The following is a 13,273-nucleotide window of genomic DNA, read 5'->3' as shown; positions in this document are numbered from 1 at the left end:
AGAGAGAGAGAGAGAGAGAGAGAGAGAGAGAGAGAGAGAGAGAGAGATAGCAACATCCGGTCCGGAGATGAAGGGTCCCCGTTACCGTCCGCGTTGCGTCCAGATCCGCGTTTCTCGGCTTAACGAAGTTTTGAAGTTCGCGCGTCTAATCGCTCGCGTCAATGTCCATTCGGAGCCTCCCTTGACGTATCGAATTCCATCGTCGAACTTTCCTCGTTCCGATCGGGAGGCACGCGCGCGAAAGCGCGAGCATCTCTCGCGTCCTGCGCGTCGCTCGTAGGCATCCAGCTCTGACTATATACTCGCTCTGAAGTTTCAAGTAACTTCAATTGGCCATCGTATCTTATCACTACTGCGCAGGAACTCAATATGATAAATTCCTATCTATTTGGAATTCAATTAAACACGCTAAATGCCACGTGGGATCCCGATGAATTTTGCACGCGGCCTAAGATCTTCAGATTGTACAGTCACCGCGCTAAGGAGATGAGATTAGCTTGGAAACGCGCTCGTCCTTGGTCACATCTTGGTCGCACTTCGTCACTCAAATAGATGGTATACCGAAAACGAATTGTTTTAGATCTTTAAGGACCTCGAGTCAAAATTCTAGAAGAAGAAGAATTACTTCTTGATTGTTAATTTTATTCGGCTCACGAAACTCTTGATCGAGAGAGGAGTTTTTTACGACTATTCTATGAAGAAAGAAACTTTAGTCGAACGGGTGTGCCTGGGTCTTAGAGGGTTAAGAAAGATCGCCGTGCGTTTCTCGCTTCGCTGCGGGGGGAGGGATGGCAATAGTCGACGGTATGCCGAAGTTGCCTGAATAGGACCAGCGGGACGTCGTTCCACGGCTCGTCCTGCACGACGCGACGAAACACTTGCCGCGGTTTTTGCTTTTATTACGAGACATTTCCAGAAGATATATGTGCGCGAGGGGGAGATTTCGGTGTGCGAGGCGCGCGTGACGTCGGAGGGTTCGCCAGGCGTGACAAGAAATGTCACACGCTTCGGAAGGCATAACTACGTAAAGGCTGTGGCTCGGTCGCATACCACCACGCTGACACACACCACCACAGATGGAGAAAGAGAGACTAAGGAAGAAAAAGATAGAGACAGAGAGGGAGAGGAAGAAGGGGCGGACACCGCGATGCGCGCGGAAATATTGAGCCTCTGAAGAAATATTGGCCGTTGCGTGATGCACGAACGCGCCTCTGATTCGAGACGTGTAAACAGCCCATAGATCGATGCGATCAAACAAAAAAGTGCGCAAAAAGTTGGGGGCTTGAGATGTAATATTCCTCTGTGTACGACTCTAACATTGCGTGACACATGTGCCTGGAACGTGGTGGATTATTACCACGAGTAAAAAGATCCAAAGGATCTGGAAGGAATGGGGGAGGGGGCAGAGGGGAAGGAGAGAGAGAGAGAGAGAGAGTAAAGCCGCATTATCTCAACATTTCGCATGGCGGAGTCATGGTTTGCAATGGCATTTTCATCAGGTCGCTGGAAATTTCCGTGATATTTCATAAAGCATTAGTCTGGAGAAGTGGTGTGTTGCCGTTGCAATACGCTTTGCACGTTTATTTGAGGGGAAAAAAAAGAAAATTTGTTTTAAAGCCACGACGGGAGAATCGCGAAATCCGGGAACACATTGAGCCACTGGAGAAATATTGCTCGGCAGGAGAGGCATGGCGGCGTCGCGCTTGCGAGTAGTGTAAACCGCATTACACGGGCCGTGAAATCGGGAAAAAATGTTTGCGCACAAGCCGCGGGCCGATGTGTAAACGTCTCCGCGCGTTGTTAGAAATTAAAAGCCCTCCGCGTGCAATATTCCAAACGGCGGATTGTAAAATCGGTTGAAATATTGAGCGGCCGAAGAAATATCGCACCGCCGCGCATGACGCGCAAATGCGCCGATCCGAGGAGCATAAATCGCATTACTTGCGCTCGTGAAAACGAAATAAAAGTGTCCGTGGAAGGGCAGCTTTATGGTAATGTTTTCGCATTGTCAGCGAAAGTACTGCAATATTAATCTCGCGGCCATACGTACAATGTTATCTGTTAAAAATACCGAATTTTCCGCGGGAAACACGTTCAATTTATCACTGCGCGCGAATAAACTACATATTTATATTGCAATAATATGTGCCCGTCGTAAAGTAATCTCATTTACTCAAGACAAATTATCGCGCGAGTAAACATCGTATATTTATAATATTTAAAAATGCAATGATTTTCTTGTAAAATATGTTTACACGAGATACACACGATTTTCAAAATAATCTAAATGTGATGCCACGATGTCGGCGTCTGAAGCGAACATCCAGAGGTTTGCTGTTAATTCGATGTACCACGCGCACACTTCTAATAAATTTGCATACGGAAAAAAGTTTGTAGTAAAAATTACACATATTCTCATAATCATATATATCATATATAAAATCACATAAAGAATCATAATTGCATACAAAAATATTTTTTTAAACTATATTTTTCATAAAGCTGAATTACAGCGATATTGTAGTAAAGCACCGGAGAAATAGTAAATTTAACGAGCTACTAAATCAAGAGAAATATCACTAAGAATTATACAGATTGTAAAAATGGCAGCGTCGATAAAATAAAATAGTCATAAGTATAAATAATAATATTTGTAGTCCAATGAGCTACATCTTAAAACTCGCTATATTCGTATCGCAATTTTTGTTATAAACATAATACCACACACTATTTCTGTATTAAGCGCAATTGCACAGAAATTGCAAAATTTCTTCTTTGCTGTAATAAAACATTTAGTAATCTTACATTAAAATCTCAAACATTCAAGTAGTTACAATAATTTTAATAAAAAGTCAAGCGTGTGTATAATTTTTTGATATATAGCAATTTCACTTATGATCTCTGTATAGTCCAAGATTGCAAGAATTCTGCTGTAATTTTTACTATAATATTTTGTCCGTGCATCGTGTATCGAAAAACTGGGCTCTTCTCGCTGCACCGTGAATAAGGAATACAATAGGATAATTGAATTGAGAGCCAGTGTGCTTGAGCGCACAGATTTGTCGGTATCAAGATAATGTCAATGTTGCGCGCGCCCACATCGCGCAGATTTCATAAGGTGTTACGATTTCACGCTTCCGTCACGAGCCGGTACGTCGCGTCTGCAGGCCGACAGCGCGCGTCGTCGCGTATTACAGTATCAGATTGCAAATCAATATCTCATTTCGTAGGTATGAGCCGAGATGTTGCGTTCGTAATGCAGTTTCGTGACCGAGAGTGCCGACGTGTTCGAGTAGCTGAAAGCAGGGGTCACACACGCGAGATGACATACGTGCGCGCCCTATACATGCAGCCGGCATTTTTATGCGCGCAGATATGTGCCTATATAGATTGGGGGCGCTTCTCCGAGTATGCGAACGGATAGATAGGAGGCGAAAATTGGCAGGAGGTTGATCTTTGCGGCAGGTCAAAGGAAACTGGAACGAACATAGTCGAACCGAATTGGGGCTCCATAATACTGCATCTTATCCGTGATAGCGATTGTTTCCCGCGAAAGATTTATTCATTGGTCGGGAGGAGAGGAGGGGGAACGTAACGGAAGCCTCTCGCGTTTCTGCACGCGCGATATTGCTTGTTATCCAAATGATGGCGAGAACGAAAGCATTAGATTATTCAAAGATGAGGTAAATCACGCAATTATTGGCATCCCCCCTCGGTAATTGGCACTTTAGAAAAACCTGGTTTCTCATGCGACCAGCATTGCAGTTTAAGGAGTTTCGGCGCTGCTCTCCAGTCAATTAATGTTTTATTCATAAAGTCGTTTAAAGTAACGGGAAAATAATTCTGCAATAGTATTAGCGGGATGAAATTCGTAATTGTTATAATACATAATTGTTTCTTATTTTATAACTTATTAGATGTTTTAAAAGTGACTCTCTAGTCTCTCAACTGGTATTTTGTTAAAAAAATCGTTTAAAGTAGAAAACAATTTTTGTAGGAATAAATAATTTTGTATAATTTTGTAGATTTTTATTTATTAATTAGAGAACATTAATATATTATCGCGAGCGACAATCTTTTTTAATTAAAAATTAATAATTAAAAATCTATAAAGTTATTAGGAAAATGGAAGAGGACTTTTTTATTCAGGTTGATATACAAGCACATGATGGTAGACGTCGCCAACTCATCTACTAAATCTCGTATGATCATTCACAAATCTTCTTTAGGCCTCGTTAAAGCTTCTTGCCTGCACTCTATGATCCCAAAAAAGATCGTGACAACTGAAACTGGCGAACAGACGTCGTTGACCGCAAGAAAAAGCAGCTTTCTCCGGAGTGTCAACGACTGGTGCCAATAATCACGAGGTGCCAATAATCGTGTTACCTTAAAAGACCGAGCAATACGACGAAGCCTAATCGAGTTGCGTTTCTTCCCATTACGGCACCGACGACGAAGAAATACGCTCATTATAATCTACATGCCGAGCCACTCCTCCCGCACGATCCGCCGTCACTAAATTGCACGACGAACGGAGAGCGTTCCACTGCCATCCTCCGTCTCCGCGAAATTTCATAACGTCGAAATCTGCATAATTCGCCGCAATAATTAAGCCGCCCGCGTAGAGCGCAACCACGTGCCTTTCGTATCTCTTCTGGGTCGAATAGTTCAGGGTCGAAGGTCGGCATTTCGGTGAAAGCGTTAACCCCGACACTCGCCGCTTTCGCCCTCTCGCTTCGCGCCCCGTCCCTTCGGCCTCACGGCTCTGCCGTGAAATCTCGTAACATCGGCGTCGAGATTTGCATAATTCGTCGCGATAATTAAGCAATCTGCATATTACGGCTCGCGCGCGCTGTCAGTACCTCTTTCGTGGGCAAATAGTCACGGGCCCGAAGTCGGCCCCTAACCTCCGTCTTCCGCCCGTATTCGGCTATTAAATTAGGGCGTTGTAACGAGTAATATTCACGTAACCAGGCCGCGCGCGCGCTTCCACCCCCGCGATCTCGTCCCAGCGCGACGGTCGTGCACGTACGCGCGTTTAACGCGCGACGTGAACCGCGAATCCCCCGTCGGATACCGAAAGTGCCAGCCAAGCCAGCCAGTCCTAGCTAGCCTCCCCTTCTAATCGTCTCGCGTGACGTGCGAGGACGTGAAACATGATGGATCCTGTTACTTCTGCGCTGGCTCTGACAATATAAAAAGTCGCGCCACGCAGCCCCGTGCTTCATATTTGTGTCAGGCTCAAGAACGTCCACGGAATAAGATAAACGGGTCACGGTCCTTTCTCGGATACATCACTCAGAATAATGGTCTCACAGTCACGGCAAAAATGATCTAGGTACGAGAAATTAGCTAAGATGGAATAAATGATGGATAGCAAACGCCGCGATATCGCACGTGTATGTCCGCATAGAAATTTCTTAGCATTTCCCCAAATAAAGGTTAGATTCTAATCAGAATGCCCCCGATTTTGTTCCGAAACAGATTATTCCACTACGATCCCATTTTTGTTCCAAACATGGGTTTTCTGTCTAGAATATTAAGAACGGAAGGAGTTTTTTTAGTGTTTTCTGCATCAATTTCATTAATGCAATGATAATACAAATGTTTTTTCCGGCTTACATTGTTTAATGTTAAAACATCAAACAATAATAATAAACAACAATAATATTTTCGTTTCATATATAATATAGAATATACTTGTATATTTAAGAATTTTAATTTAAAATGCAAACTAGCAAATGAAAAAGTCTTTGGGAAAACGTTGGGAACCAAATGGGATCTATATTTGAGTTTACCCACTTAGATTCGCGTGTTAAAATATTACACTTTTAACCAGAATCTGTATACATTTCCTACCTAGAACCTATAATTATTGTGGAAAATCGGGCTGGATCCCAATTAGGTCTGAAAGTATTTTCTATGCTTTATATTTAATCAATACAGATGATAAAGACAAAATTTATATCCGGACTATTTGTGAAATTCAGCGAGGAAGTTTCTCTGTGGTGTCCGTCCAGATTAAAGCTAGTCTTATATAATCTTATATAGTCTTATCAAATTTGCACAGCACTTCTTACAAAATTTGACTGAGTAGGCGAAAAAGCGACAAGAGACGAAATGAATGTGCAATTCTCACATCCACCTAAATTTACTCGTATATATTGCAGATAATTCTACGTATCGCAAGCGTGATTTTCTAGCAGATGTAAAAAATAGCGATAAATTTCAACTGTGACATTTCAAATTCCATCTGGACCAGCAAAACATTTTTTTCGTGTGATGGATCACCCAGAAGCTTTTATGACTAATTACTTTGCTTTTTTATATTTCATTGGTGTGTAATATTTTTATTCGAAATTGAATGATATGATTCGCTGCGCAATTCGCGAATATGTGTGTTCCTTTTTTTAATCTCACTCTCTTTTAACACATTATATAAACAGGCCATCTGCACTGAGAGAAAAATATCTAAGGAATAAAAAACATTTATCCGGTGAGTACTGATAACATATACTAATACACGGATTTTTGCGCCGAGAGAAAATACTTGTCAAATAAGAAAATGTATATTTTCTTAAAATCGTAGCTTTTTATGGAGGCGACCGTTTATTCCATTTAAATAAAAGAATTTAGATTTAAGTAGATATGCTGTTAGTTTCCTCATCCCGAACATATGTTCTTATATTTTTTAGATGTATTCCTTTTCTCAATACACACAATTAAATCTAAATCCTCTTAAAAAAAAAACTATGAATATGAGCTTTCTCTTAAATTTCTTCGCACGCGTATATCCGCTCGATGTCTCTCTCGCGATACTACATTTCATTGACACTTATTAGTTTTCTCTTTAGCCTTAATATCCTATGAAGATGCTTTAGAAGATATCTCTTCTCCGTTTTCTTTCACTGAACGTTTTATAGGAAATTCAGTCCAATCAATCTAATGAAAGATCCAATCGATCTAATGAAAGATCAGATATCGATCCCTTTGACATTTCTTACATAATATTCTCGGAGAAATAAATTGATAAATAAATAAAATTGTGTAAAATCCTGTTTAATAAAATTGTGTAAAATCCTGTTGAATTTTCTGCTATTCAACTTTGCGAAATTGTCTTTAATTGCGGCGCGGACAAGCGCAATTCATCATATTATTTTCCTGGAGGGCGAATATCTGTTTTCCTGTTTACGGAGTAAGTTGACAAACAAATTGCAGAGCATATCGCGTCTAACGCGCGGTTGAAATTCACGAAAGCGTGAGACGGCGGGCAGCGATGCGGAAACGGTAATTAATCGTAATCCCCATCGTGATCTCGATTGTGCATTGTGGGAATCTAATAATTGTCTGAGACGCGAAGTCCTCTTAGGCGCGTCAATGCATGTCAGCGAGCGGCGGCGGCGGCGGTCGATAGGCAATAACGCCGACAGGGACGATCGGAGGTCCGGCAAGCGGCTTTGCAAAGTTTCGCCAATCAGCAGGTGGAATCCCGGACGGAACTCACTGACAATTCAATTACAACTGGGAATTCCTGGTCCGACCCTAAGCTGAGAAAGTTCGGCGGTTTGACGGAGACCGGGGGACGCTCACTTCTCCCTCCCCCCGCCCTCCCAGGTCTGCGGAGAAGGAGGCAAGCCGCGCGCTTCTCCAAGTGTTATGCAGATTTCTGTTTGGCCAGTCATTACTGGGGTGTTTGCAGGCACGACAGCCATTGCTACGGCTACCACGGACCCGATCTCCAGCCGCCGCCGCCGCCACCAGCCAGCCAGCCACCCCCTTTAACGGAAGACGGCCATCTACTGCCCGACCGAGTAGCGCGCATCCCTATCTTCGATATTCATATCAGCCCTGCCAGGTGTAACGCTTCTATGAATATTTACCCTCCTTTCCGTTAATATCGCGTACGTGACATTTTCCGAGCGTAAATATGCGACGTCCGTGAACACGATGACTAGCGGTCATCGGCTGAGGAGCTGGATTGGAAGATAAAAAGTAATGGGCTTCGATCGGAGAAGAGGTCGAGAGCTCGGTCGGCATGAGACACGAAATCACACAGCTAGAGGGTTCCAACGATTTCTTGAAATATCGTCGATCAGAAATATCGACAATTTCGAAAAATATATGTCGATATTTGCAGCAAAATATTTAATGAGGTAAAATTCTCTGATTCGTACCAATTTCTATTGGTTTGTTGCTTGCGCTTTTTGTACTCGATTTCCCCGCTTTTACTTCTTCCAGCGCCTGAATATGCGCCCGTCTCGTTGCAAGTGCGAAAAGTGCGAGGTATGCAAGCAACACACTTTAGGATTCGGAGTAATTAGAGTTTCAATCAATTCAATACTAGTCACTTCTGCTTACGATCAGATTTACCGTCAGTTCTATCTTCCTTTAGAGTACATGAATCTAAAGTAATATCCTGATTGGTTCTTCAGTTTAAACTTACGTCTTATAGTTATGTCAATTCATGTGCGGAAGTTCTAATGCCCGATTTCACCAGCGCCGATGGAACCTTAAGCTTAATTTGAGTTTAAGTCTTTGTCTGAGAAGAAATTCTGATGAAGACTTTATCGACGATCGGGTGAAAGGCGGGATAAATTGCAAATTATAAAATATCCTTGAAATTGATATCAATATAGTGATATATCGAAGAAAAGAAATGTTATCAATAAATTATCGATACTGATCTACGATATATAAATGTTTCCATATTATCGAATTATCGTTGCATTCCGACATTGTTACACGGCGGATACTCACCGGCATAGTTTGGCTGCCGTGTAGAGAATTTATCGCCGCCAGAGCTTCTTGATGTGATGAAAGCTTCACGAATGCACAGCCTGGAACAGAGAAAGAGGTTTTCGTTAATGCCATGAAAAATTTCGTTAACTTCATTTAGACCGAAATCGCCGTACATTCTGCGTTTCGAAAACGCAATTTTTCCTACTTCAATGTAAGTTTAATGGAAGTGTGTTTAACAAAAATTTCTTACACTGAGAGAAAAATGTCGAAGAAATAAAAGAAATATTTATTTTGTAAATACTTTGATAACGTATTTATGTACATTAATATCATGGCAATCATACTTAAACAAGTGATATCTTTATGCTAAAAGAGAAGTGGTAACAGTTAACAAATGTATTTGATTAAACGTTTCAATGCGATATTTGAATATCAAATATGATAATAGTTATCAAATGTATGATAAAGTAGTAAAACAAAATCTTCAATTAGTTGACCTAATAAAATGATTTGGCAATAATACCAAATAATTTGGTAATAATTACCAAATAGTTTGATAATTACCAAACTTTCTGGTAAAAGATCTGTTCTAAGGTATTGCGTCAGCCGTAGCGGAAAGTATTACTAAAAAATATGGTTTTTATTTAACAAATTGTTTAGTGATACGTACCACATAAAATGGCAATAGTTATTAAGCCTTAGTAACACATATCAAGCCTTGCTAAGGCTATTTGCTAATATTTAATCAATTATTTGGTTATATTCACTTGTTAAATTGAAACTATTTCAAAGCATTTAGTGGCTATTATCTAGACTATAGTGTTTCCTCCGTGTATATGTAAATATGCTGTTAATATCCACGGAATAAATACGTATTATTTCTTAGACATTTCTTCTCAGTGTGCAACATAAACATCAACAAAAAGGAACGGCAAACGTGCGCAACGCGGCCGTCTAAACAAACGCGGTTGCTCACGAAAATGTGAGCTATCGCGCGACGAAGGGTTAAACGGAGCAGGCGACGACGTTCGCCATTCACTCGGCGGAAGGAGCGTCGCGAGCGCGCGGCACAGCCGCCCCAGTTCCTTCCTGCGCCACGCAAAATTCAGCGACGCACTCGGCACCCGGAAGGAAGCAGCAGAAACAGTTTGATCCGTTTTGTCTTGGCGTGGGATCCGCAGCAAGGGCGGCGCGGGAGGAGGTCCCCGTTTCCGCCATTGTCGCGGAGCGAGGCCGTCCGCGACGATGATGGAACGATTAATCGCTCCTACCGCCTGCCACGTGCGCTCATCGCTGTAGTTAGATGGAGAGACGCGAAGACAAAGAGCTCGGGGGCTCTTTGAAAAATTGACGCGCCAGCGGAGCGCAACGTGCACTTTAATAAAAGATGTTTACCGCGCGCGGACAAGCGCTTCGTAATCCGAGACGACGACAACGACGACGATGACGACGACGACTATGGCCGCGGTTTCGAGCAATAACTATTTGTATCGTCGCGAGGGAACGATACCCCAACAATCGCTGCCATCTACGAGGGCGCGACGTATAAGCGGGATAATCCAGCGGATCGGCGCATCCGATCTATTGAAACGGATTTGTTGGAAAATAAACTCGTCGCGACATTACAGCACCGGGAAAGAAACTCATGGGAGTTCCTCGCCGTGCGGGAAATCGAAGTCGTCACGAGGCGGTGGCCAAGCGGCATTCCTTTTCTTTTTTCTTTTTTTTTTTTTTATACTGACGATATCGTTCCAGCCTCTCCTTCAGCGGGGGAGAACGCTCGTTCGTATGGGCAGTAAATTTGATCTGGTCAACGCCTCGAGTTTTTTGCCTCGTGAAATATCAATCGACACAGAGGGACAGAGGAAGAGAGGGAGAGAGAGAGAGCGACTGTAATCAAATCGAATTTAATCGCGTTAAAGTCGTAGCACGGAACAGAGTCGGCAACACGCTCGAGTCCAACTGCAACTGAAAATTGCCGAGTATGGCGGCGCTTTTAAAATTGGGATTAAACTTTTCGAGGATCGAATATCGCCCGATATATACTCGGCAATTCCTGTCGAGCGGCCGCCTCTTGAAAAATAAACGAAACTCGATTGTGATATGCTTCTGGGAGATGGGACGGATCAGGATTGAAGGGAATTAGGGCGAAAAGAGGGCGCCCACCCTCCGTACCTGGAGTACGACAACGATAACGTACCTACCCTAAACCCTGGACCTCCCTCTGATCTCGGCGGCCCTCGTCTTCGACGTCCACTTTCGAACTCCCGTCCCTCGCCCGGATCCGGCGCAAGGAGATATCCGAACGACCAGACAATTTAGCGACCTCAGATCAATATACAGGGTGTCTGATACAAGATACACGAAAGCACACGTGTGAAGATAGAGCATGTCAAGCTGAGCACAATGACTCTGGCGTTTTGCAAACTACCACGTATATTTAATTTCGAGATATTAAAGAGAGAAGATTGACGAATCAGAGCGCTCGACGTTATGGGATGACTCTGTTAACGTGAGATCTCATTGAAAATGGCTGAATCGCGAGTGTTTCTTAGCGCGACACGCGCATGACACGTTTGCAATATGTCGAAAGACAATTGTCTTCGTCTTCATTCTTACTCAGTCTTCAGCTATTAACAGATGTCCATCTATGCAGTCGTATCAGTCACTTTCAATGTGATCTTGGCTGCGCTCTGAAATTCACTGCCAGTGCTAAAACTCTATAGTATACGTAACATGAACTATAGATTTTCAGTACTGGCAGTGAATTTTAGAGCGCAGACCTTGTGGTGTCTCAGAACAACCTTCGAAGCTCTCGTGGAAAATTTAATCCGTATTATGCTTCCATGAGAGCTTCGAAGGTTGTTCTGACACCCTATAGAGCCACAACAGTTCTGGCTCGTCAACTTTTTTTTCATATTTCGAAATTTTATATGGTTTGCAAAATTTCAGGGATCCTCGCGCTCAGGTTAGCGTGTTCTATCTTTACACGTGATTCTGTACATCTTGCGTCAAACATCCAGTGCACATCGGCTTTCAAATTTACGGCATATTACGCAAAAATATCGTCACGCGATTCCATCGTGCGCGACGATAATTTTTATCGTTTTGTCGGCCGTCCTAACCGCTTTTTCGGCGATTGACGCGTCGAGATAGCGGCGGCATAATTTTGTTGTTACGTCGCTAATGAGGCTCGGCTTAAAAACGATTACCGTGTAAAACGATCCGTCCAGATCAATGTTCGCGGACAGGGACACATATTGCGCGAGATACACGTCGGATGGCGAGAAGGGACGGAAAGATAATCACGTACAACTGTTCTAAAACGTTAAGTAATTGGAGCACGGAAAAAGAAATGACAAAGCAGTTCTTCCCGCTTTGTTCCCGGCAGCTCATTAAGTGGCGTTGCTTGACGGCATTATACTCCTTGCCTCTCTAGTCCTTCCTGTCTGAAACACCTGGCGTCCATTGTACCGATGATAATGTCGCCATGTCAACCTCATACCGCTACATTAATCACGCCTTTGAATCTCGAAAACTCGAATATTTAACCAGGATTGGGACCGTCGCTAATGCGTATCGCTCCAACACACACACACATACCACACAGCCGTGAATCAGACAATTGTTTACAAATGTATGTGATAAATTAACTCGATCTACGTCAGGTCTAGCAACAAATTTATTGCGATTTCGGCCAACTCTAGACGGAGAGATTTTTCATGGGAAAAGTTATTACAAGATTTTCTAAACAAGGAATATACATTCTGCAGTAATTCTCTATCCTTTCATTTCACATGCATTACTTATATTTTAGAAAGTAAGATATGCTATTAAAACGCTTGCTATGTTTCTAGCGAAATTTACTATATTCCTTGGCAAGATAGATCTTAGTTCCTTTAGTCAGAGTTAAAACAAAAGCATGATGGTTCCTGATTGGTTTACGTTCTGTTCGTATCACTTTTAGAGGTAACGGAAGTGAGAGAAAAGCTCTAAGACTGAAATGACGAAGCATGCTGCAGCTTTTCTTTTCTTATTAACCGCGGTTAATAAGAAAACATGTCCGTACGGACAATGTTTGCGATCCATTTTGGATCTCGCGAAGAAATCACATTGGCAGAATGACCGAAATTTCTGTAGGACCGATATCGAGCGGACATACGGGCGAGACTTTTTTTTTCGTCTTTTTCTCTCTGTTTCTCTCTTCTCAGATCCTATAGATCCTGCAGAGTCGTATACGGCGAACGTAAGAATTCGTCCAAGCTTCCAAAGCGTTTCTCTCCGCCTCCGTCCCCTCCTGCGGATCTCTCGAAGACGATGCGCACTTGAGATTTTTCTTCGGCGCTTTTCGCATCAACGGGACGCAAACTCGCGCGGAAATAAAGGACTCGAATTTCACGAAAGTTCGCGCAATACACCTAGCCTGGCCTTGTACGCGTATATATACGCGTACATATACGTATATGAATAGGATTATATGTGTATATATATATATATATATATATATATATATATATATATATATATATATATA

The 13,273-nt window shown here is 42.6% G+C and overlaps 1 protein-coding gene across 12 annotated transcripts in view; it reads right to left on the bottom strand.

Annotated features, from left to right (window-relative positions):
* Window positions 1-13,273, bottom strand: part of LOC116842353 (CUGBP Elav-like family member 4) — a 605,467-nt gene that overhangs the window by 33,212 nt on the left and 558,982 nt on the right. For all 12 annotated transcript variants that reach the window (XM_032811450.1, XM_032811456.1, XM_032811447.1 and 9 more), the window contains one exon: window positions 8,758-8,837. In XM_032811450.1, the coding sequence (XP_032667341.1) occupies window positions 8,758-8,837 (80 nt within the window). The remainder of the gene's footprint in view (window positions 1-8,757; window positions 8,838-13,273) is intronic.

This window comes from Odontomachus brunneus, unplaced genomic scaffold (genome assembly GCF_010583005.1).
Source record: "Odontomachus brunneus isolate Ranch 3 - 2012 unplaced genomic scaffold, Obru_v1 Obru_scaffold_024, whole genome shotgun sequence".
In the NCBI taxonomy this organism is placed as follows: domain Eukaryota; kingdom Metazoa; phylum Arthropoda; class Insecta; order Hymenoptera; family Formicidae; genus Odontomachus; species Odontomachus brunneus.
Note: the sequence above shows the minus strand (reverse complement) of the source record. Positions and strands in the feature narration are given on the sequence as shown.